Source organism: Leptonotus elevatus, chromosome 21 (assembly GCF_054856555.1).
Source record: "Leptonotus elevatus isolate MCC_2025b chromosome 21, RoL_Lele_1.0, whole genome shotgun sequence".
NCBI lineage: Eukaryota > Metazoa > Chordata > Actinopteri > Syngnathiformes > Syngnathidae > Leptonotus > Leptonotus elevatus.
Genome location: NC_141259.1, coordinates 1,355,527 through 1,380,842, shown reverse-complemented (window position 1 = coordinate 1,380,842; position 25,316 = coordinate 1,355,527). Strand labels below are relative to the sequence as shown.

The following is a 25,316-nucleotide window of genomic DNA, read 5'->3' as shown; positions in this document are numbered from 1 at the left end:
GGACATATGATTAGGTACACCCAGGATTCTTGTCCCTCTGCCCCATCCAGGGCAGCGGCCATCTTGGCCAATGGGATTAGGTACGCCCAGGATTCTCGCCACTCCGCCCACCCAGGGTGGCAGCCATCTTGGCCAATTGATTAGGTACGCCCAGGATTCTCGCCACTGCGCTGTCATGTTTGGGTTCTGTTTTTCCTTGTGTGTCTTGGTCTTGTTAAGTGTAATCCTGCCCTTCCTCGTGTCAACCAATCAGTGCCCTCAGCCACTTGTGTCTTGCCCCAGGTGTGTCTTGTTGTGTCATTAGCGTGTGTGTATTTAGTCTCCTGTCTCCCCTCTGTCTGTGTCAGTTCATTGTCGTTTTCCTCCCGTCATGCTGCCAGTTTTTTGCCTTGTTGTCCTCCCCACGTTTTGTTTTACTGCCATTTGGTGTTTGCTTTTGTTTTGAATAATTAAATTCCTTTTTTTGTCCATCACCTCTGCCTTCTTGCCCTGCTTCTGGGTCCTCCACCAAACTTTACCCTTTGACATCCGCCCACCCAGGGCGGCGGCCATCTTGGCCAATTGATTAGCTACGCCCAGGATTCTCGCCCACCGCCCACCCAGACACTAACACTAACAGGGGTATTGGGTAAAACTCTAAATAAACAAAACCAACAATGTTCGTTAAAGACCAAAAATCAAAGTAACAACAAAACACAAGAGTGGTGACAGCGACAATGATACAACAAACACACCTGGACAAGACACAAGTGGCTGGGGGAGATGATTGGATGACACAAGGGAACAGGATGACGAGTACAGACGCAAACAAAACGAGCAAGACAGGAAACAAAGCCAAAACAACAAACCTAAGCATGATATACACAAATCATAACAGTAACACTACTATAAGTACTACTGCTTCTACTACTACAAGTACTTGCGGCGCCATGAGGAGCAATTTGTTGACAATCATGTTCCACCAAGAGTCATATTGCGACTCCACAAGCACCATAACAGCGATAAAGATACCGGTAAGTCATAGCGACACGCTCGGCAATTTTATTTCTCTTATTTCAGGAGTGCTAAACATGTGAAAAGTGTTATGAAAGAAATTTGCTCACACTCATGGAGGCGATGGAGTGACATTTTTATGTGAATGGTGCATGTTAAGCCTAGAGTTGGGCAGTTTTCTGACGTCAATAAATCTTTAAACATATCTTTATATGTGTAGAATTATAAACTGAAGATATATCACCACACTCTCATATTTGAAAGTGCACAAAAGTATATGTTTTTTTCAAAGAGATCAAGTGAAGAATGAGTGTTTTAACTTATGGTACTTTAAAATCAACTAGAAACATTTCCGCGGAAATTTTGAATGGGACTGCTGACTCTTGCAAGGTGGAAAGCCGCATGTAGTACTTGTAGCAATAGTAATAGGACTTGTAGTAGTAGCAAGTAGTGATGTGCCCTACTGTGCCGAGGCGCCGATGCGTGTGCCGAGGCGCCGATGCGTGTGCTGAGGCGCCGATGCGTGTGCCGAGGCGCCGATGCGTGTGCGAGTAAACCGGAAACAATTCTGCAAAGCATGTGTTGATTACGCTTGTGGCCACGCCCGAAGCCTCGCCAGACGGGCTTCTTACGTCATCGCCAACACATAGTTTCGCGGGTGATTCGAAATAAAATGGCGCACCGAGACGACAATGAGCTCACAGGTGACACTGGCACACCCAACTCGCATCTTCAAACCTCCATTCAATCGGATTCGTTTTGCAATGGACGCACCCGCAACGAAAAAGAAGAGAACATCCCATGTCTGGGATCATTTTGAGCAGATCTCTCCTAAAAAGGTACAAATTATAATAACCAGTGTGAATATATATTGTAAATGATTGTGACAACACAGTGTATCCCTCGTTTAATGTCTTTCTTCTACTTGCTGATATTTCAAAAGGTGAAGTGTAAACTTTGTTCAAAAGAACTTGGGTACCAAGAGAACACTCTTTAGCCCCAATAAAGCACAAGAGGCTGAGAGGAGGCTCACAGCTGAATGTGCGACAATGATCCGGCCGGCACAGGGCATATTCCTCCTCCTCCTCCTCCTCCAACCCATCATCTTCATCAACACAACCGGACACATCAGAAGCTTCCCAGCCTGTGGAGCAAGGTAATATTCGATACATTCTAATGGTGTTAATTAAGCAATAGGAAATGAGCGGCAGTGCATTATTGTGGGATAAGGCATTCTTTTGCTCCCATCTCTACGATGGGCAGCCAGAACTGCCTGTTGGCTGTTAGTCTGTTTGTTGTGTCTTAGGTGACAAGCTGTGGCGGCGATTGGACCACACAGTCATGCAGAGGAGGACCCAGAGTGAGACTGCAGATGCGACTGTGGAGGTCCACACTTACCTGGGGGAACCCAACATAAGCAGGATGTCAAACCCCCTGGACTACTGGGAGCTGCACAAACATGTCTACCCAAACCTCTACAAACTAGCAATAACCTTTCTCTGTACCCCGGCCTCATCCGTACCTTGCAAAAGACTATTTTCAAAAGCAGGAGAAATCCTATCTAAAATAAGAAACCGTTTAAATCCAAAAACTCTGGAAATGCTAGTTTTCCTCAATAAAAATTAATGAAAGGTGTGTCTTGTTCCTTGTTTATATATCAATGTCTAAAATAAAGCAATCATTCTTTCAATTACCACACGCACATTCATTCACATCACAACTCCCTGCCCTTTTAACCCCATCAAATCCATGGTATCATTTTAATCACTGTCTGTCATGACATTTATTTTCCACATGAAGGCGCAATAGAACAAATGAAGCCTCATGATGCTTCGGCCCAGGAGCGAACCAGTTGGATGGAAGGCCTCATTGCTTCATGATGCTTCAGTTTACCATCACTACATGGCGGCCGTTTTTCGTCAAATCTCGACTGCTATTTTTTATTTATGTCACTCTTGTCAAAGTTGTCAAAACAGTTACAGGCGAGGACGTGGACACTTTGCTAAAATACTAAAATATGCTAAGCCTTAAGGTCCAGAAGGAAGAAGGATGACACGTCCGTCACGTCGTGACACGTTTCCCGCGGCACCGTCAAAATAAAAGTCACTATACATTTCAGCCGTCAACACACTTTTATTGTGACGAGGACCGACAACAACAGTGCCTCTAACTGTGCGCAAATTACATTTTTAGAGTTAATCACCGCACAATGTCTTGTAAGCTTACTTCGAGCATTGAATCTAATAAATAAATTTTAACGCAACGCATTTCTCATACAATAACGATAACGGCGTTTCAAATATGGGGAGAATAATTAGTTGGATTAGTCCGTTTATGAATTAAAAAACGGAGTTACCTTACGCTGTTAGTTTAAACGCCGTTATTCCCAACACTGCCTATAATGGATGTGAATACAGCATATGGCTGTTTTGTAATTAACTTGAACAAATTTATGATAAACATAAAAACAACATGGAACTAGTAAACTGGTTTTTAAGTGCTCTGTACAAGATCTTCTTAACAATGAGAACTGGACCTGGTCAACTCTCATGTCCGGGTGGAACTTTCATGTCTGGATTTGCAGAAGATAGCTTGGGAAGATGGCGGCCGCTGTGTCTAGCCTCACTCAAAGTTGAAGACGCCAAAGACATCTACCTGTTCATCACGCTGGTGGCTGGAAGGCTTCTGCTAGGGATTGGAGCCCTCTGGCTGCATCAACTCCTCAAACAAATGCAGGATGGGCAAGAAAAGGCAGTGGAAATGGCCACTGTGGCTCTGAGCACCATCACTGGAGTGCAAGCCAACTTGTCCAAGGCCTGTGACGACAAGTCACAAGTGAAGAACGACCTAGCTGCATCCAACATCGCCACGAACAGAATGGCAATGAATTTGTCTACAAATCTGAACAACCTGGAGATGATTGCTCGTCGGAACACAGCGATGAACAGAAATCGAGACGAGGAAGGAACTGACTGAAGGGTAAGGCTGGATGCCGACTGCCATTTATCCATAGCTATCCAATGCTACTAGACCAAACTGATCAACAAGAGAACAAATCAACATTTTGATCAACAAAGACTATTAGGACGACGAACATTTGCATCAATTAACAACTTGATAATCCACACAACTCTATGTGACGAATTACCACTCTGATTATTTGCAACCTTTTGCATTCTGGGAACAGGAATTAATAAACTTCGGCTTCATCTTGTCAGCTCTTTTTCTTTTCGGGTATAATTGTATATGAAAAGTGAATGTAGTAAATTGTCTCTATGATTGTCCGAAAGGAAAAATGAACAAATAAAAACAAACAATAATAGGCCTAATGGGTTCTATACTGTATTATTACAGGTAATTGTGATCATAAGAGTCTGTTTCTCTACACAACAAAAGCAATGATGTTTGGTAGTGTCAGTTTAGTTGGCTAATGTAGCTAAGTACAAAGTAATAGTTGGAAGATGATAACCATAGATATGAACGAAGGTTTATAGGACACGCCCCTTTTGAGCTGCATGGCTACGTCGATGCAAGGGGCAAAGGCCTTAGCACATTGCTTATGTGTGGACCTCGTCAAAATTGGAAGTCAAGAAGTTAACCCATTTTCGAAGTACAGTAATAATTCGTCCATTGTTCAAGTTCGGATCTTCTTCACTACAGCTTCATTTGGCCATCACTACGCCCGTGCATGTATTAGAATCACGTGTTAAAAATAATTAGGCAGGCAATATAGTCATAGGCAAGACAACAACCAATTAATGCGGTAAAGGTCAGAGAATAGCTTTGAATTCTAAACACATTAACGGCAAAGTTCATGTAAGTTAAGTGTTAAGTGTTAAATTTCTATTTTTATTTTTGGGAAGAGGGTTAAATAGAGCGTTGTGAAATAGGATTACCCAGAGCTACACTCCAGTTCAGAAGATGGCGGTAATGCATTAAAAGTTACTTGCCAACCTCCAAAAAAGAGTAGAACAAGAAGTAGTAGGTGACGATTAAAAGAGTCGACACAAGAACGAGACTGCAGGTAGGATAAATGCACGCGATTCACCCAAATTTGCTCAATTTGTAGCCAACGTATAAAAACCTCTACTCAGGACGCCTTATCATCATCATCACTTAACTGGACAAAACCATCATTTTGAATTATCGTGTTGCTTAAATTCGATCTCGTTGCACGCTGAAGCTTCTCGGTCTAGCTTAATTGAGCTTGCTAGCCGCTAACGAAGATTCGTTTGTGATCAACAACACATCGCTCAGCACAGATCAAGTGTGAGCATAACGATTTGTGATTGTCATGTGAAATTTAGCGCAGAATGACAGCGGAGTATGAGGAGGAACTTTTTGGAGCAAAAGAGGACGAGGAGCGACAACGTCAACAATTGGACATCATTGGCAGGATGCAGCCAAGAGTTGTGCTTCACAGAGCAGGTTGGGTCACTTCTTACTCTCACTTTTCCCCCTTTATTTTGAACCGGGGGGGGGGATTATTTGAGATGAAAAATGTCTTCTTTTGTTCAGGAAATAATTTACATTTTCAATACTAGTATTCATATGCAGTTGTCTTATCTGTTTTATTTAAACACGCATGGACAAAAATGTTGGTAGCCTTTTGTTAATGAATGAAAAACTCACCAGTGGTCATACAAAGTAATAATACAAATTTTAAAATAAATAAATAAATAATTAAAAACCAACCAATTAAAAATAGACTTACTTGCCTATTTGGAATTGAATTATTCCAAAAGTTTTAAATATTAATCAAGTTGCATTACTTTAACAGGGTTCTATGTTTTCGGGTGTTGACCCAGCCAAATAGAAATCAAATAGAGCGAGGGGGTCAAACTCGGCCGGCCAGTCATGCTAGACACATGTAAACAGTCTATTAGCGAGGTGTCTACTGCGCTAAATCTACTAATTCTGTCAGAGAATGATATCCCTGGTGCCAAATTCACTGGTATCGACGTTGAAGAACATACTAATGTTCAATTAAGGAGATGGCTTGAGTGTAGATGGCTGAAAAAGACTAGGAAAAGAGCCGACCTGATCCACACGTAAAGTTTTTTTTTCTCCCCCTCAAAACATTGTCCTACGTGTTACAGCCTGGATGAGGGAGATATCAATGATCACTCGGACATGCGTTCACTTTTCGCGGCCTAGCTGTTTGTGCGGATTTTTTTAAGTGCAATTTTACATGCTTTTTTTTTTTTTTTACAGCAATGTACCTATTTTATAAAATTTATGAAGGTTTGAACATTGAGAATGTTTAAACAAGAGAGAAATGTGAGAAAATGTAAATGCCTCAATGAGAAAACTGTATAAACTGTGTGGTGAGGGGTTTTAGAGCCTTAAAACATTTATAATAAATGTAAAACATAAAGCTAACTACTTCGCGGATTTCATTTATTGCGGGTATTTTTTTGGAACCTAACCCCAGCAGAAATCAGTTATTTTATTCAAGCATAACCATGGGTAAGCGACAATCATGACATTCCCAAGAGCTTTAGCATGACTGGTAAATTAAACAATATACAATGTATACAATACATATAAATATACCAAAAAATATATAATAATAATTCTTGAAAACAAATTGCTTAAGATCTAAGTCTTGCCGTTTCAATGTTACTGTAACCATAAAAAGCAACTCTGCTTAACAAAATGATTTAAGGTTTTTTGCCAGGAAGACCAGCATGTTCACTTTGGCCGGTTTTAAACAAGTACGCTGGTATGTAACTACATTTCCCGAGGCACGTTAAAAAGTCTCTCGGAGGGTGAGTTGCTTGCAGGTATACAGACTGAGGTACTTTCTGGCAAGCTGCAGTAATAGCTTTGTGGCGCTTGGAAGTTTTCTCGTAAGGTGTGACGCTCGCAAAACTGTCAATAATGGTTATCGATTACTTGCCTTCACATAAGTAGTATTGGGATTCTGAAGACGGCTGTGTAGGTTGGTTGCGTTTCCTCTTGACGTAGCTACTGTTCTTTGACATCTCTTGCACAGTACTTTGCGTCTGTGACAAGGCATCTCACCTGAAGCCGAAGTAGTCCCATATTGCAAACGTGCTATTCTTTTTAGGCACAAATAGTTCATTGCTTTCATCCTCGTTCATTTATTCCTCTCCCGCCTCAGCTATTTATTTTTCCTCTTTTCCTCCATCCACAAATACGGAGTTGCTAACAGGACGCCTGTGGTTCGCTCCAGCCAATAGGAGAGCAGTATCTAGGGAGGTGAGTGGCGATGCGTATTTAAGGTTGCATCTGATTGGTCAAACTTGGATAAACGGCAATGCGAAGCATACAGTACCATAACAAAAGTTTGAATTTATCGCACGTCTTTGCGATGAGCATATTGCACGTGCCATCATCGCGATGATGGTTTTTTTTCAATATATCATGCAGCCCTAATTCAAATTTAATGAATTTTGCCTATCACTGAATTATCAATTACTGCTCATCTATAACTAAACATATAACAATAATCTACCACATACGCAACTGACACTAACATTCTCCAGTTTCAACAAGCTATCCTTCCTTTACCACCATATGCCCTGTCTGTCATATCTGGTTGTCTTGCGTCTTTGATAGTGGTTGGGGTTACATTTTTTTTGCTTTTGTGTGTGTAAAGCGATCTCAATTCTACTCGGAAATTCTTGGGCACAACCAACAAAACTTGCTATACCTCAATTATTTCAATTATATCCTTCCCGCTTATAAACCAGTTTCCTTAATTCAGAAAGGCCCTACAGATAAATCTTCATACATATCACAGCTGCACAAAAGGCAGAAAAAAAAATCAGGCGGTAAGCAACACGGGTCAGAACAACAGTGGCAACGCCATTTTAGCATCTTTCCTCTGCATTCATGATTGTCGTCCGGCAGTCTGGGTAGTGCCAAAACGCCAAAAATAAAATAAAGACAATCGCTTACCTCTTCGGGACGGCGGTAGCCGGCAAGAGCAGGACTGTCATCTTAGGAGCATGTTTACTACATATGAAGTTGAAAGGCTCACTTCACTGGCGTTAAACAGCTCTTTTAGACGTCCGCACAAGTTGATCCACGTTCACATTTATCCCTCTGAAGTTTTGGGTTGAGCCCACTTCATGAGCACGAGCCAGTTCCAATACTGTTGTTACGGGTGTCATGTCTGTTTTTTTGTTGTTGTTTTTTTTGTGGTTGTGAGTGGTGGATGCGAGCTGTATGAGTGCTCCTCCCTGATTGGTGAACCTTTTCCCCGATTTGTGGCTTCAGGTGCATGACCAGCTGTGGTCACTAGGGGCCACAGTTTAAAAGGCTGGTGGTCATGGTCAGGCTGATTGTTGGTCTGGCTGCTTGTGTGAGTTTTTCCCCCCTGCGGTAGTAAATTTTGTAGTCAGCCCCTATATTTCTTGTGTTGTGTGTTTGTTCCGCTGTCCTTTTGTTTCAGTGCAATTTAGACATAAGTTCATCCGGTGATTCCTTCCACTATTCATTCATGTTGATTTCCGCCATAAGTTCGTCAATTCATTTATCACCATTATTCATTCGGCATTGCACTCGGCCAGTTTGGAAGGGCGGGAGAGTGGCCCAACATTCGGGAGCGTTGGCTCCGTTCTGTTTAGTTCCATGTTGTGAAGTAGAGTGTGTTTCGTCGTGTTATGTCCCTGCCTTTGTGTGGTTCCACCAGTATGTCCACCCGTTTTGTTTCAGTGTGCCAATTTTTACGCCACTCCCCTCCTCCTTGTGTGCTACCCATGCTCCTAACATCAATTACTTGCCACCTGGCATGCAACAACTGTAAATTCCAAAAACGTATTGGCAAATTTGTGGGCCTGTATTGTCATTTTACTCACCACCGAGCTGGTTACATTACAGTGTGTGTGTGTGTGTGTGTGCATCAACCCGCGTCAGTCCTGATTATTTCTGCTTTAATTTTATACCTACACAGTGGTATAAAATAATAATTAAATATTATTTAATATTAAAATGAATAATAAAAATACCCTCACATTTTTTCTGCTCGCGCCCTACATGACCCTCGCATATATATCACTCCAGCATGCCCACTCCTAAAGGCCACCGCTCGCCACTGCTTCATATGTGGTCGGTCGTAGTGTCTGGAGTCGCTTCTGCAAGTTCCATAACAACTGTGTTTACTCTGCATGTTTTTTTCCCCGAGATAAACGACAACAAAACAAGTACTACTTGCATTGCTCGTCAATGAGCCGGCTTCATTTTTGACCTTGTCCAAAGTTGGTAAATTTAATATATTTTTTTTTAAGTCTATAATATCAGTCAGGCCCCTCTATGTGTGGTATTTATTTATTTTGAGTGTTGAAAATGGTTTGCTTTCTTTGATGATGCAATGTCAACGATCGAAGTTAAATTTTAAAGGAAAATAAATATGATATGGGCAATGTAATGCTTAATACTCAAAATGAAGGGGGGCAGCAAAAGGCTTGAATTATGAACTAGTTAATTTTGGAACGATAAAATTAGTTTGAACATTTTCAATTATGAACTGTAAACCAGGGCTGAGCTTAAGCGTTCGCCATATCGCAAATGACAACTTATTTTAACTGCAGTTGCAGCGTTGCGCCATTATGGACTTGCTATATCAACAGGAGTGCACCGGAGAGACCTGAAGCGCAACTACCGAAGAAGAACCAGATCACGGAGCAACGCCCATTTCCTGTTTTTTCAGCCAGCAAGGCAGAGGCACTCTGCGGCTGTCCCCAAAGTCATAAAAATACAGGATTTTCAATAAACATAATAGTTTTACAACAACGCTGAACTATATTTACATTTTAATATGTACTAGTGGATGCATTTGTCACGACCAGCCAGCTGCAGCTTGGAGGAGCCTCGGTTCTTCTCCAGTCCATGGTCATGTCTCTCGACCTTCGGGAGCGCTCGTGCTTCGCGTGCCGGTAGCGAAATCATGACGGCAATATTTCAGCTATGGTGGTCTTGTTGAAATTGTAAATAAGGTTCAATGTTGTAAAATGCTAAATTATAGTCCAGAAATTACTGTAGGTCTTTGGTTTGGGTAATTATTTTGCAGAACTTTCGCTTTTCCCATTCCAATGGTGAATTCTCGTTTTGACGTGATCGATCATGTGATGCTTTTTTTCCCTCCCCGGCGGCGCATGCATTGGCAAAAAGAGGCAGGCCATACTCTGACTTTAGAGTGACCATTCGTCCCGCGTAGCGCGTGCACGCACGCCGTTTGAAGTTCAGTTCATGTGTCCCGCAAATTGGAGTCATGTTCCATATTCCGTGCTAGCCCTAATAATAACAATGAATAAATAAAACTTTTACGAGAGTTTGGCGCGTTCACGGTGATCCGTAACCTAACCACGACAACAAGACATAGCCACAGACTTTCATATCTACAGTAAGTCTGTGTGAGTAGTAGTATAAAAAGTCCCCCGTTGCCTTCACGTAAATCAAATCAAAAGACTTTTCTCATTGAAGCAACGCCGGCATAACTAGGATGACTGCGGGGAAACGCAACGGCCACGCTGGCCTGTTTGTTAGCTTCATGTTGCTATCTTCAGCTAGCATGTCCAATAAAACACGGGCAACAACTGCATGCTAAAGATGACCTAAGTCGTAGCTGTTCTGAGGACAAAGCACAGCAACATCAAGAAATTACGGCATCCCACAAGTCACGTTCAAGTGATGAGTGATATGTTTTTAATCTGTTTCCAGCCAGCAAACTATGTCTTCACACAATCAGTGGCACTGTTTGGGGACAGCTGCTAATAAGTAAACAAAATATTTGAAATTGAACTAGTGCATTGCATGTAAATATTGTAATACTTTTCTTTTGTCCTTTAAACAGGCATGTGATTTTTCCGCTAATTCGCGGAATTCCGCTTTTTTTATCTCCCCCCAAAAAAAAAAATCAGATTTCGTCTCTCTACAGCATTCCGTTTTAGTGTTTCCGCAACTGAAATGAAACCGATCTTGCGATTGGCGGAAGTCTCCGTGTTGACCAATAAGAGCGCTTGTTATAAAGGCATAGGAGTATGCCATTGTTTGTAGACCAATAAACGCGCTTGTTATAAAGGCATAGAGTATGCCATTGTTTGTTGAGCAATAAACGCGCTTGTTATAAAGGCATAGAGTATGCCATTGTTTGTTGACCAATAAACGCGCTTGTTATAAAGGTATAAGACAGGCATGTGATTTTTCCGCTAATTCGCGGAATTCCGCTTTTTTTATCTCCCCCCCAAAAAAAAAATCCGATTTCGTCTCTCTACAGCATTCCGTTTTAGTGTTTCCGCAACTGAAATGAAACCGATCTTGCGATTGGCGGAAGTCTCCGTGTTGACCAATAAGAGCGCTTGTTATAAAGGCATAGGAGTATGCCATTGTTTGTAGACCAATAAACGCGCTTGTTATAAAGGCATAGAGTATGCCATTGTTTGTTGAGCAATAAACGCGCTTGTTATAAAGGCATAGAGTATGCCATTGTTTGTTGACCAATAAACGCGCTTGTTATAAAGGTATAAGAGTATGCCGTTGTTCATTTCGCACACGTTTTTGCCGAGTGTTTAAAGAAAGATGTCCGTGATCGAACGCAAAGATGCTCCGCGAGTTAAGGAAATTGACAAACTCGTAAAAAACAAGTTTCGCTGGGACTGGTTAGAGAAGGATATATCGACAAATGTTGGAAAGAAGACTGTGACGAATTTGTTCAGTGACTTCATTCGGAAGATCGATCGTGCCGGGAAAGCGCTTTGCATTTGGTGCCGTGATACCATTGACTATGGCGGGAGAGGTTTCAAAGCTCTTGAAAGTCACGCAAAGAGCAAAAAACACGTAAAAGAACTCCAGTCAAGAACAACAAATTATTCCATCGCTGGAAGTTTTGGTGCCCAAACGAAAACTCCAAAACTTTATGGCCTCCATCCCTTATTGACATCACAATCGGGAGCGGTAATGGAGAGACGTGATCCACCCCAACAACCTGCACCAGTTGCTGATAGAGTCGTGAATTTTGAGGTAGGTGGTAAACTTTTCAAATTAATCGGAATCAAATTTTCGAAAATATTATAACGTAATAAAAATGGCCTTAACTATTTAACATGGTTAATCCACAAACTCAAATGAATGCTGCATGTTAGCACTTTCAGTTTTCAATATGTTGACTGTCTACAGTATGCAGTTAGTACAGAGATGATCGAAATGATTGTGTTTTTACCAGAGCTTGCTGCATGAGGTATTTTATGTTTTTGTTATGCATTATGTATTAAATTAAGAATGATTGATTAAATGATTTATTGCATGGTAAATATTATTTCCAATGGTTAAAGATAATTTATTATTTTGTAGCTAATTTGCAACGTTTTTTGTTACCATAATAAATACTCTGACATGTGAATGTGCATGCAAGTTTAGACTAAATCCTTTTTTATTTACTTTGGTCGCATGACATTTAGGATTATAATTCAAATAATTATTTAAATTATTTAATTGTTTACTGATTATTGTTGAATTTCTTTTATTCTTCAGGCAATGCTGTTGGGAGTGCTGGCCGAAAATTCTCTTCCGTTCACCATGGCCCCAAAGCTCATCACACTGTCAAAGGAACTGGCAAGGGATCCAAAAGCTCTGAATGGACTGTCCATGGATAGAACCAGTGCATCATACAAAATGAAGTATGGCCTTGCTCGTACTATGCTTGATGAGACTTTAACAAACTTAAGATCCTCCCACTTTTCAATGAACATTGACGAGTCCACCAGCAACAATCTACACCGTGTCCTGTGTGTACTCGTCAGCTATTTCTCCCCGTTGACAAAGTCTGTTGTGGTGGAACATTTAGCATCTTTGAGTGTTGTTAAAGTTGACAGCAAATCTCTCTTTGATGAACTCTCAGCCCTCATGACCAAGAACAATATTCCCTGGAGCAATTTGGTGTCTGTGTTGATGGACTCATGTGCAGTGATGCGGGGTTCCAAATCTGGAGTTGAGACGCGTTTGCGAGGGGGACCAGCACCACATCTCCTTGACATAGATGGGGATACCTGCCACCACATCCACAACGCCTCCAAGCATTTTTGCAAGCCATTTGAGTACAAGATTGAAGGACTCCATAATGATCTCTTCAATGATTTCAAGTGGTCAACCGATCTGAAGGAAGCTCTTCAAGAAATTTGCTTTCTTACAGGCATCACCTTCACCATGCCAGAGAGATTTGTCAGCCATCGATGGCTTTCAAACTATGATGTTTCAATGTCCACCTTACGCCTCATGGATGTCTTTACCATCTTCTACCATGCATTTCTTGGCAGAGAAGATAAAGAACTCTATCTCCCCACCATCATGGCCATCTACCACTAGAAGGATATTCCAAGAGAAGTCAAAGCCAAACTCAAAGACATACAATCAGCTTTAGGCAAAAAGCACATGACTGAGGAAGGAAGGAGGAGGAAGCAGAGGATCTATGAGAAGATATTCTTCACAAGATTGGATACGCTTCTCACCCTCAACCTGTACACAGCAGTTCTGCCCTTGCTGAAGAACTATGTGATCACCTTTGAGACGAAAACACCAATGATCCACAAGCTGAACGACAAGCAAGTGGCCTTCTTCAAGAAGTTCTTGTCCTGTTTCCTGAAGCCAGAGTCCATTCAAGGCTGTAAACTGACAGAAATTGAGCTGAACAACAAAGCCAACCAACTCAGAGAAAAGGATATTTTCTATGGTGGTGTCACCAGCAAATTGATGGATTCTTCCAACAAGTCGTCAGTTGTGTTCAAGTTCAAAGCCAAAGCCAAGGCAGCATATCTGGCATGTGGACTGTACCTTCAGAAAAAGTTGCCCATGAACAGCAAGCTTCTGAAAGCAGCCTCTGCCATTGACCCACTTGCCAGAGGACACAGCTTAACTTTAAACCTACTGAAGAAGCTGTCATCGTTGGTCACCAATGTCCTTGATGAGTCAGAGCTGGGGAACTATGATCTCGAGGTGAGAGAATACCAGTTGGACAGTGAGTTGCCAACACCTTTGGACTCAGAGGGGAAGGCAATTGCACTGGATCGTTGGTGGGCTCAAGTCTTTGCTGTTGGAAGATACCCAACCTTGGCCTAGATGGTGAAGGCTCTCATGAGTTGCTTCCATGGGCCTCAAGTAGAGGGGGCTTTCAGTGTCATGGGTGATGTCCTGAACCCCAGAGCATGCAGAATGGACATAGCCACATACAGTTCTATTCAGACTGTGAAATATGCCCTAAGAGCAAGAAAGACCACCTCTGTCAGCCATTTTGGCAGGAAAGACATTCTGATGGATCCTGTGCAGTCCAAACTGTGCCTAAATCTGAGGACATCCTCCAAAAGGTACAGGGAGGAGAAGGATGCAGAAGCAGCTATGTTGTCTGCAAAACAAACAGAACTTGCTGTGAAACAGGACACTTAAATGAGCAAGGCTGCCTCAAGAAGAACCATCAAAGCTGCACAGAAGCAGGCTAGAAAGACCCATTCCAAAGCAATGAAGTCTAGGAGGAAGTAGTGTTTGTGTCATGTGAATGGATTGTGCTCAAGAATGAACACTTGTATATTCCTGTAAATATGTTGAATGTTTTAATGAGCAAAAAATAGAAAAACATTATTTATGACATAAATAATTTTTGAATGTGACTGATTTTGAGTTGACTAAAACTGCAATTTTATATGGGATAGTTCAATATACATTGGAAATTTATGCTGTTGTTTTGTCTATTTCTTTGTCATCTGAGTGCATTGAAAGTACTTAAAATCACGGAAAACCCATGAGGGCTTCGCCCCCCTGGCCCCCCCACCAGGGCGCTGCCCTGGACCTGTGCCTGCGGCCCCCAGACCCCCGGCTAAATTTGCAGATAATTTCACTTTGGTCAAATCACATGCCTGTTTAAAGTAGCACTAAGGAACTTTTCAACCTTAACTCTTTGACCGCCATAAACGTTATAAAACGTTTAGCATAAACCTAGAGAAGGGCGCCGAGGACGTTAAAAGACTATGTTTTTTTGGTTTTGTTTTTTAAAACGGGTGCAGGAAAGCCTTGGGCAGCTGTGCTGAAAGTATCAGGCAGATCTGATTAGTAAAAGACTCGTTTTGGCCCCTAGAGGGCAGCGATGACTCTCTTTGCACAAGGTTGGATGGGCCGCCCACCGTGGGCGTCAGTAGAAGACGTGAGGCGGAGCTAGAGTGTTGAGGAGACATGGCTGAATAAGCCACAATGGCTGACCAAGCAACCGGTTGCAAGCAGCTCACGCTTGAGCATTTTTTTCAAAGACGGAAAGCATCAATCAATACTAAAAAGCGCATTGATGTCGACGATGATGATGACTCCGAGCTTGACACCAAAGTTGGAAGCCTTGACGCGACTGTTATGATCACGTAGTAAGCCTCACCGGCTAAGCGCGGCTAGCGCTGCTAAGGCCGGAAAACGCGCACAATAGCCGACCGGGTACTTCTACACAATCGGACATTCGATCGGGCGATGGAGAGTTGTCATCGACCAATGCAGATTGATGATGATGATGATGATGACTCCGAGCTTGACGCCAAAGTTGGAAGCCTTGACGCGACTGTTATGATCACGTAGTAAGCCTCACTGGCTAAGCGCGGCTAGCGCTGCTAAGGCCGGAAAACGCGCACAATAGCCGACCGGGTACTTCTACACAATCGGACATTCGATCGGGCGATGGAGAGTTGGCATCGACCAATGCAGATTGATGATGATGATGATGATGACTCCGAGCTTGACGCCAAAGTTGGAAGCCTTGACGCGACTGTTATGATCACGTAGTAAGCCTCACCGGCTAGCGCGGCTACCGCTGCTAACGCCGGAGCTTTCACATGCGGACATTTTGTCGGACAATGAAGAGTACCCCGAGTCCAATGCATATTCATCGGAGGAGCGGGTACAGTCTGATCACGGAGAAGACACTGTTTCTGGACTACGATGCCACCATGAATGGAGTGGATAAAATGGATCAAAACATCTCTTACAACCCGGTGTAGCAACTGAAGGACACGAGGAAGCGAGACGTAACGAAACCGTAGCATGATCCTGATATTAGACTTGATGGCAACACACACTGCAGTATATACTTGCTATTTCCCGGAAAAAACGGCCTGCAAGAAAGTGGAGCACGCGAAGAGGCAATCTGTTGTGCAAATGCTGTTGCGTCTTCTTGCACGCAGGAGAGTGTTACAAAAAGAAAAACTGTCGTTGAAACATCCACATATTTGTAAATAGCACCACAGTTGCACACATTTGTAAATAGTTTGCCAAATTGTTGTCAAATTGTTACACTGTTGAATGTAAATAAACGTATTTTGCTATCAAAAAACACTTTTTCATTCTTGGTGGTAGTGTTTTATAGAAGTAAAGCACTATTTAGGTGTTTGTGGCATCATTCATGGACAAAAAGAAGTGTAAAATTCACTAGAATGCATGAAATAATATCGTTTCACTAAAAGCTTGATTTCTCCGTATTTTGGTCCAAAACAGGCGAAATTGGGTCAAACTAACCATTTTCTATTGTTGATTACTAAAGAACGGAATAAGGTAGAAACAAACTTTTTTTTCTGATGAAAGATGAAAGTCCAATCTTTCATTTGGTAGTACGTGTGTTTCCATAGTCCAAACAGAACATTTTCTGTGGACCTTGAAAGATCAGTCAAAATGCTTAAATCGGCTGGCACTGACGGCATCCCTTTTCTGAAAACGTCTGGCAGTTAAAGAGTTAATAAAATATTTTCATAACTCTTCTGATGAAACTTCAACTCAAAATTAGTTGAATGTGCCATTCAACTAATTTTGAGTTGAATGGCACCTTTGCCATGGCCTGAAGGGGTCTGTATCATTTTTATTGGCAAGCTACTTTGAGGCGGATGGTAGGAACACTGCAACATAAAAAAAACTACAAATGTGCTGACTGCTTTATGGCATAGTCACTTCCCCCCTTTCCCCTTTCATTACAAAGATGGGAAGTCAATTTGAGCTTAAACAAAAACAAACATAAAAACGACGCAATGTGCTTGTCCTCATGGGAAATGTGATCTTCCTTTAGGCATAACATTACCACTTTTGTCCATATGGCGCTGCCATAATCAACATAAACTGAAAGTTGCTTTAAAGCATTCATATTAATGTTTTGAAGTTGAGGGAGAGGGGGAGAGAGATTGTCGTTAGTTGTAAATTTATATTTAGCATTTATGGCTAAAATAGGCTAAAATTAGGTCTGGGTTTTAAAAAATCGATATTGAATAAATTTTCCTTTTCAACCCTGATATTGATTCATAAAACCATGAATCAATTATTTTAATATCTCTTTCTTCCGAAAAATTCATAAAAAATAGAATTTGAAGTCAGATTTTTTTCATTAATTTTTGTTTGTATTTAAATGTTTTCTTGAAAATTTACTGGTCATGCAAATTTAAAAGTATTTTCTTACATTTATGATAGATGTGACTTTTTGCACTTAAAGACAATTCTGAATCTTTTTAATTTATATTTACAATTATTGAATTTGAATTGTGATTTTTTTTTTCCCCCCATCTCATCCTTGCTAATGTCAATGTTTGTGTAACACTTATGTGATTATAACATGTTACTTTCATTAATAGACTAAATCGTTTAACCAGTTACTGCCTCCGCAAAATGTCATTTAGAATTTAATGTTTGTGGAGTTTTATCATATCCTTGATATCTTGATAATTGCTGTTCCACAATTAATAAATATTGGTTTAATCAAATCAAGAGAAAAAAATCTAAATCGAATCAAACTGAATTCTTGTGAATCGAAATTGAATCAATGGAGGAGATCGATACCCAGCCCTACAAAAAATATTAATCAAAAACATTGTAGTATTTAGTGAAAATGCCGTGACGATGACATCAACATTTCCGCGTGCTTCGGGCAACAAACATGGCGCCAAGCTCGAAAGTTTGTTGACATCTTCCAAGAAACGGACAGGGCAATATTTGCAAATGTGATATTTCGTCTAAGGGAGGAAACAATACCACTATGCAAAAGTATTTGCACACACAGCATGCGATTATCATTTGTCGTTTTTGTGAGCGCTCCGGGGTCCGGGAGATTATTATTTTTTAAATGTAGTTATGTTTATTTTCAAATCTTTTTTCTTTCTTTCTTTTCTTTTTTTTCTGGGGACCCCATGGCACCCCATTGAGGAGTCCTCAAATGTGGACCTCTTACAACATCACTGTTGTAATGTTAATTTTACATGTCTCTTGTTTACAGATAGAACTAAGCTTTAAAAAGTGGATGCTAATCTACGTTTATTTACCTTTTTTCCCAAAAGAGAATGGATAAAGAATCAAATTGTTAAGCAGAATAGAAATCGGAATCGGAAAAATCTTGTCAATTCCCATCCTTATGTGACAGTATTAATATCGCAATATCACAATATTCCCGTTATTGTTACATCCCTACATCTGAGGGAGCGACCTCATAACGGCAATAGAGGAAGGAGAAAGATTTGTGTTTTCAAGATGCAAGCAAATACAGTCACTATTTTCAGTTGATTTCGGCTAAAAACAAAAATATGGTTTGTTGCATAGTCAAGAGTGTCATCTACATAGTTTCAATTAACACTATGTCAAAAACCAAAAAACTGATCGCGGAGAAGTATACTATACGTTCACTGGCTGTCCATGGAGTGAATGAGTGAGTGGACTCTCAATGCCGCTTGTCGGAAACTGCATTGACAGACAGTCCATTCATATGTAAGTCCGTGCGTGTTGTCGAGTAGCCGACAATTTCGGCCTTGGACACAACCAAAGTCATACCAAAATTGTGTGACGGCAGGAAGTCCCCAAATTTACATTTTATTGTTATACAATATTTATAAATAATGTATATTATAAATGTTGAATTTGCCATTACAACATTAATAATTAATTAAAGGTCAAGTAAATAAGACTGGTTTTATTATAGAAATTATTTAAAAAAAAAAATTGGGGGGTAAGTGGAATCTAGAAACTGTTCTTATTTTTTTTATTAAAACAAGTAGCAAATGTTAATTAAAATCTTGAAATGGCTCATTATTTTTATAAATTAAAATAATTATAAGTCAAAAAGATTGCTGTCTTTATTTTAATTTTAATAAATAACAAACTTTGTTCTCAAACATCACTGTTAAAAACACACTTCCATTTAATTGGCAAAACTGGATGCCGTTTGTTGCCGCGGATACAACGCATGTTTTTCAATAAATATATTAAGAACACACGTGTTTTTCAGTTTTAGAAACAAGGTTTTGTAAAAAAAAGTATTTATCGCAGAGAAGGAAAAGAAAAGCAAGCACTGGATCGCATTCTGCTGTAGACTCGGGTGCATTCAATGAGCCCGCATGCAGTAGGAAATCTCAGAAATGCATAGAAAAGCTCAGACGACCGATTACTGTTTTTCGATTTTGTTGTTTGATTTGAAATTTAACTTATTGAATCACAGCCATTTTCATTGGAGCAACCCCTTCAATAGTTTTACTGGATTTTGACTGATCTTGCAAGGCCCACAGAATATTGTGTTCTATTGCTATCTAAAGATGGAACCTACTAAAAGAAAGATTGGACTCTCTTCTTTCAGCAGAAAAACTTGTATTTCTGTCTTTTTCCGTTATTTAGTTATCAGTGTTACAACATAGCTAAGTCTTGTGCAAATTCCAATTCCAGAGAAAAAACGTAGGAAATTAGCTTTTTGTAAAACAAACATTTCAAGTACTACTTTGACTAACACTAGAATTTTTTCTTTTGTGACAGCTCAAACATAAAAAAAATTCCTGCAAAAAAAACAAAAAAACAACAACATTCCAAAAAGTGATTTTGATAACAAAATAACAGTTTATAGCACATAAAAAAACTGGCTGGTCTGACTCCAGCTCTGCCGCAGCATCCAGTGGTCCAGGGGTCAACGTGACCGGCAAACGGAGCCGTGAACCCCGCGGATCATAGCTCGACGGCTGCTCATTGCGTTTGCTTGATGAACGAAGCGTCAATTCCTTGACGTGCAGCAACTCGATCGCCGCCATAATTTTTATTTTTGCCAAAAAGCAATCTTTCAGGGTTAACCGTTTTGTTTGTTTATTTTCTACTTTCTGTCTGCTGCCTTCGCGCAAATACACCACGCTAGTGACAGACGATACGCCCAGTCCCAACCTACACTTCTTCCTCCTCCTTCTTCTGCAACAAGATCCTTGCGTGATAATGGCTGATTTTATACTTGCTGCCACCCGCTTGCCGTTTTCTTTTTTATAAATAACATTGCAGTCAAGCTTAATCCTTCAGTCAGAAGCTGCGTCACCCCGGGATTTTACCGCATGCGTGTGTGTTGCGTCCCCGGAGGCGCAGCCGAATCGTTTCCATTCGATCAGCTTGTTCAAATTACACCAGCTGCGTCGTGCCGGAGCCCGTGGCACGGACAGACCAAATTTTTTATTTTTGACGGACGGCATCCCTCAAATGGCAAAACTAGCACAGAACACAGAGCGGGACAGGAAAACAAACGCAGTTTAAATTTTTTTTATTGCGGTAACTTTTCAGAATGAAATATTCACCAGATCCTATTTCGCAATCATGTCAGCAAAACGTCACAGCGCTTAATTCACTGCAGCAAACATGGACAAGGAGAGATTTATAATGGATTATATATGACACGGCACATCTTTTTTACTGGGACAACCTAAAAATTGATGCTGCAATGAACGTCACAGTACAAGCTGTGGGAGTGGACGGTGAGTTCAATCAATGGAAGTCCACCGCTCTTTCTGCTTCTCTGTTGAGTACGGACTTTGTGTGTTTGTCGTTGCTTTCAATGCCATATATGTATACATACGTTTACATATATGTCTGAGACTGCGTGGTCATTGAATACACACTGCAGAATTTGAGAGAGTTTGCACAAGGTTGCACAATCAATTAAGCTCATGCTTAACAGTAACTCAATAAAAGCTATATCCTGTGTTTGTATTCTTGTCTTGCAGACATCACTGAAGATGTTAGTCCTGAAGAAGAGGAAGATGAAGACATCCCCCACTTTAAAGAGGAAGAGGAGCAGCAATCCCCTTACATTGAAAAAGAGGATGAGCCAGAGCACACAGAAGAGGGAGAGGACCCGCCTTACCTCAAAGAGAATAAGATCTGCAAGTTGCTATCAACTAGAGCCCCTTTGAAGAGTGAAGTCAAAGGTCAAAGTGAGGCGAGCAGAGGGGCGGAGCCTCCTGGCAGCAGCTCATGTCAACAGAGAATAGAAGGTGATGGAGACAACTGGGGAGGACTACGAGTGGATGTTCTCCACTATCAGATAGTGTCAACATTGCACCACGCAAGCCTCACGATGATGATAATAATTATGACTCTTTAGATGATATTGCAAGTCACATTGACAACAAAAGCTCAACATAAACTCATTGTGGCAATACATTTGCTTGTAAGAGCAGTTTGAATTGATATATCATGGATATGCGAGGCCAGTACGGCTTGTGACAGGGCCACCACTCAAACAGTTGGACCCTGTGTAGGTCTTTCCGCAGTTAGCCAAGCTTAAGCCCCACCCAACACACACACACACACACACACACACACACACACACACACACACACACACACACACACACACACACACACACCTACTTGCCTCTGTGTATTATGAGGACATTTTTTCCAAACCGGTTTAATTGTGTATTACAGGGACACCCCTTTCTGCTAATGCCAGAGAGATGGGACTTGCACCCAAAAAAATTTTTTGGGGTTGTCCAGGAAAATTTCACTTCAAAACTTGAAAAAACTCAACACACGAAAAAAAGAAAAACCTGAAAAAATCCGTAATTGTGAGGACATAGATAATGACCTAAATAAGCCACGCCCATTGCAAAAATAGTAATTATGAGGACCAACTCACATTACAAGGACAAAGTTTACACAACACACAGCAACCATGTCACTGAAGTGATTTGAAAGTTCTGGCATTCTGACTTTACACAAACTAAAATGGCATTGATGTGTAATGACTTACCTGATATAAGGACACATTGTTGTACATAACAATACTGTGAAATGCAAAGTCATACCTGATCTGTCCTAAAATTGTAAGTTTTAACATGGTGCTCATGTTACAACTTACAATTTTAGGACAGACTGAAACTGGTATGTTAATAAAACTGCTTCTTATGTGAACAGGTTATCTAGGTCAAACACAGCTTTGTAATGGATAAGCTAGACATGAAACCAGATGCAAAAGAGTCAGTGAACATTGAACATTTTATTCTTTAAAACATGACTACCTCTCATCTTAAAGGATGAGCAGTTTTCTCATAGCTCATTCCTGAAATACCTTCGGATTTCTGAATTTCTGAAACAGGTTCAATGTAGGAAGTGTCCGAAGTACTGTGAGAATCTGGAACATATTCCTCTGCTAACGAATCCTCACTTGAACTGGATACATCAGCAACCTAATTTTTTAAACGAAAACAATTATTACATACATACATACATACACATATTGTCGCTGTTCTGTGAAAAACACTTCCACCATAGGAGCTACCGGAGAGCAGCCCGCGACCTAAAAATGGAAACGTGTTTTTCACAGGACAGCAATGATATCCATATATACAGTAGACGCACACATACATATATGCATATATACAGTGGCTCTAAAATTAACCTGCCAGATGCGGGTTAAAATTCATTTTGGCGGGTGGTCATAAATATTTACTAGCTTTACTTCGCTGTTACTTAGTGATGTTACACTCGAAGTAGAAGCTTGAGAAAAGTGTCGAGCGCTCGCGGCAGAAGTAGCTCCTGCCATTGATGGGCTAATGTGCTAAAGTTAATTTACCAAAGGTCTTCATCATCAAGCAGTTTTGCATTTTTTTTAAACGGGATATGTGCCAGATGCTGGAGCAAACTAGAAAAGCATTTAGAACCTAAAGTTTGTGCACATACTAAAGATTATTATAAATCTAGTCACATTTATTCGAAAGATGAGATGAAGCATTTAACAAGAGGGATAGTTAATATGCTTAATCTATGGCATTGCCCCTAAAACAGATATTGTGTGATACAGTCCTTCAGTTACAGTAGACTTTTCTATTTTACCGAGTCAGACAGTCGTTAAGATTGAGACAATTGCTCAATATTTAGCTGCTTGCAACTAACGATAAAGGTATAAACATGGGTCATAATTTATCCTCTTGACTAAATTATATTCATTCAATGAAAATGCCTGCACTATTAATTCTGGTTGCGTGAAACAAAGATCCATTGCAGATACAAATAACACAGAAGATAAAATACCCATCATGCCAGTCCATTCTAGTGCAGCGAAAGGTCCAAAACATAAAGCACATTTATCCAAGCTTGATACAAGTAAATTAACTACCTGATGTTTACACTTCTGTTTAAAAAAATAAAATTAAATTGATAGCGAGTTCATCTCTAAAATCCACCATAAATAAATTAATGGGAAAAAAAGATCACTACAGTGCATAATCCAAATCACCAAACTGCCAACAAATCTTCAATTTGAGATATTTTTAATGTTGACTTGTAGGAATTTTAGTCCCATACAAGCTTATTGTTGGATACAATATTTTGAACGTCTTGGCAATACACATTGCATAAAAAATTGTTGTGATTATATTTGTTAGTTATATAGTTCAGCCCTAGCATCTACTCTACACTCTTCACTCCTAACGTCTTGCTTCTGAAAACTGATTTCAACATCAATATTCAAAAAGAAATCTCGTCACCTGGTCAACTTGGTCTGTGACAGCTACGTCTTCAGCTATGTCTTCAGGTTGTGCTTCAGTTGAAACCTGGTACACATGAAGAGAAAAATACATATAAAATTCAATTCTTAGTAACACGACTGTACCTGTGCATTTACACAGTTACAGTACATACAGAACAATTAATAGGTTAAAGTATTGTAAATGCAAACTCATTTTATTTGCCATTACAAAAATAAATAAATAAATCCTTCTGCACTACAGGTTTGTGTAAATTGGTGACGTCTATTTTTCACAATGAAACAAAAACAAGAAAATACACAGTCCTCAGAGAATCCATACCTGACCAGAGTATGAATTGTATAATAACTCCAAGCCCTCAAAACTTATTTTACAGTCACGGTGTATGAATACACTGTCCTCAGTGTCAGTTATTCACAACTATAACATTGTAAGGACTAAGTATCTGTGAGGGCTGCACAGTATTGACAAAACATGCGACATGGGTGTTTTATACAGTAATGGAGATTATTTCGACATTGAACATGGACCTAAAAAAAAAGGATCTATCTATAGCTATATATTTTTATAATCCAATGAAAAAAAATACACGATAATGCGGAAAAATAAACATGCTCATTGTGATCTAATCTTATCCAATTAAGTTATTTTTTGTTAGTAATGCCCCTCGATACGTTTCTCGTATGGCGATGCGCAATTAAGGTAGTCTCTGATTGGTCAAAGTCAGACTATAGTATACAATCCAATATTCATTTGTTGCTTGTCTTTGCAATACACATATTGCATGAGCCATTCGTGCGACAAGATATTTTTTTATATATTGTGCCAACGTCTTGCTTCTGAAAAATGTATTTCAACGTCAACATTCAAAAAGAAATCTCGTCACCTGGTCAACTTGGTCTGTGACAGCTACGTCTTCAGTTATGTCTTCAGATTGTGCTTCAGTTGAAACCTGGTACACATGAAGAGAAAAATACTCATAAAATTCAATTCTTAGTAACACACAAGTCTGTACCTGTGCATTTACACAGTTACAGTACATACAGAACAATGAATAGGTTAAAGTATTGTGAATGCAAACACATTTTATTTGCCATTTCAAAAATAAATAATCCGTCAGCACTAATGGTTAGTGTAAATTGGTGATGTCTATTTTTCACAATGAAACAATTAATAGAAAATACACAGTCCTCAGAGTGTCCATACCTGACCAGAGTATGAATTATGAGGACTGTATGTGTAACTCCAAGCCCTGAAAACTTATTTTACATTCGCAGTGTGTAAATACACTGTCCTCAGAGTGTCAGTTATTCACAACTACGACATTGTGAGGACTTTGCACCTGCGAGGGCTGCACAGTATTGACAAAACATGCGACATGGGTGTTTTATACAGTGATGGAGATTATTTCGACATGGACCTAAAAAAAAAGATCTATCTATATCTATATATTTTTATAATCCAATGAAAAAAAAATACACGTTAATGCGGAAAAATAAGCATGCTCATTGTGATCTAATCTTATCCAATTAAGTTATTTTTTGTTAGTAATGCCCCTCGATACGGTTCTCGTATGGT

At 40.2% G+C, this 25,316-nt stretch overlaps 2 protein-coding genes and 1 pseudogene across 2 annotated transcripts in view; 2 read left to right on the top strand and 1 right to left on the bottom strand.

Annotated features, from left to right (window-relative positions):
• Positions 1 to 1,685: 1,685 nt before the first annotated feature.
• Positions 1,686 to 2,619, top strand: LOC147155524 (uncharacterized; annotated as a pseudogene).
• A 2,681-nt stretch (positions 2,620 to 5,300) lies between these two features.
• Positions 5,301 to 25,316, top strand: part of LOC147155517 (uncharacterized) — a 132,126-nt gene continuing 112,110 nt past the window's right edge. Inside the window, exons 1-2 of the mRNA XM_086066627.1 lie at positions 5,301 to 5,421; positions 20,973 to 20,990. Of these exons, the coding sequence (XP_085922753.1) occupies positions 5,307 to 5,421; positions 20,973 to 20,990 (133 nt within the window). The 5' untranslated portion in view covers positions 5,301 to 5,306. The remainder of the gene's footprint in view (positions 5,422 to 20,972; positions 20,991 to 25,316) is intronic.
• Positions 22,081 to 25,316, bottom strand: part of LOC147155523 (uncharacterized) — a 9,751-nt gene continuing 6,515 nt past the window's right edge. The window contains exons 6-7 of the mRNA XM_086065546.1: positions 23,739 to 23,804; positions 22,081 to 22,439 (exon numbers count right to left, since the gene is read on the bottom strand). Of these exons, the coding sequence (XP_085921672.1) occupies positions 22,275 to 22,439; positions 23,739 to 23,804 (231 nt within the window). The 3' untranslated portion in view covers positions 22,081 to 22,274. The remainder of the gene's footprint in view (positions 22,440 to 23,738; positions 23,805 to 25,316) is intronic.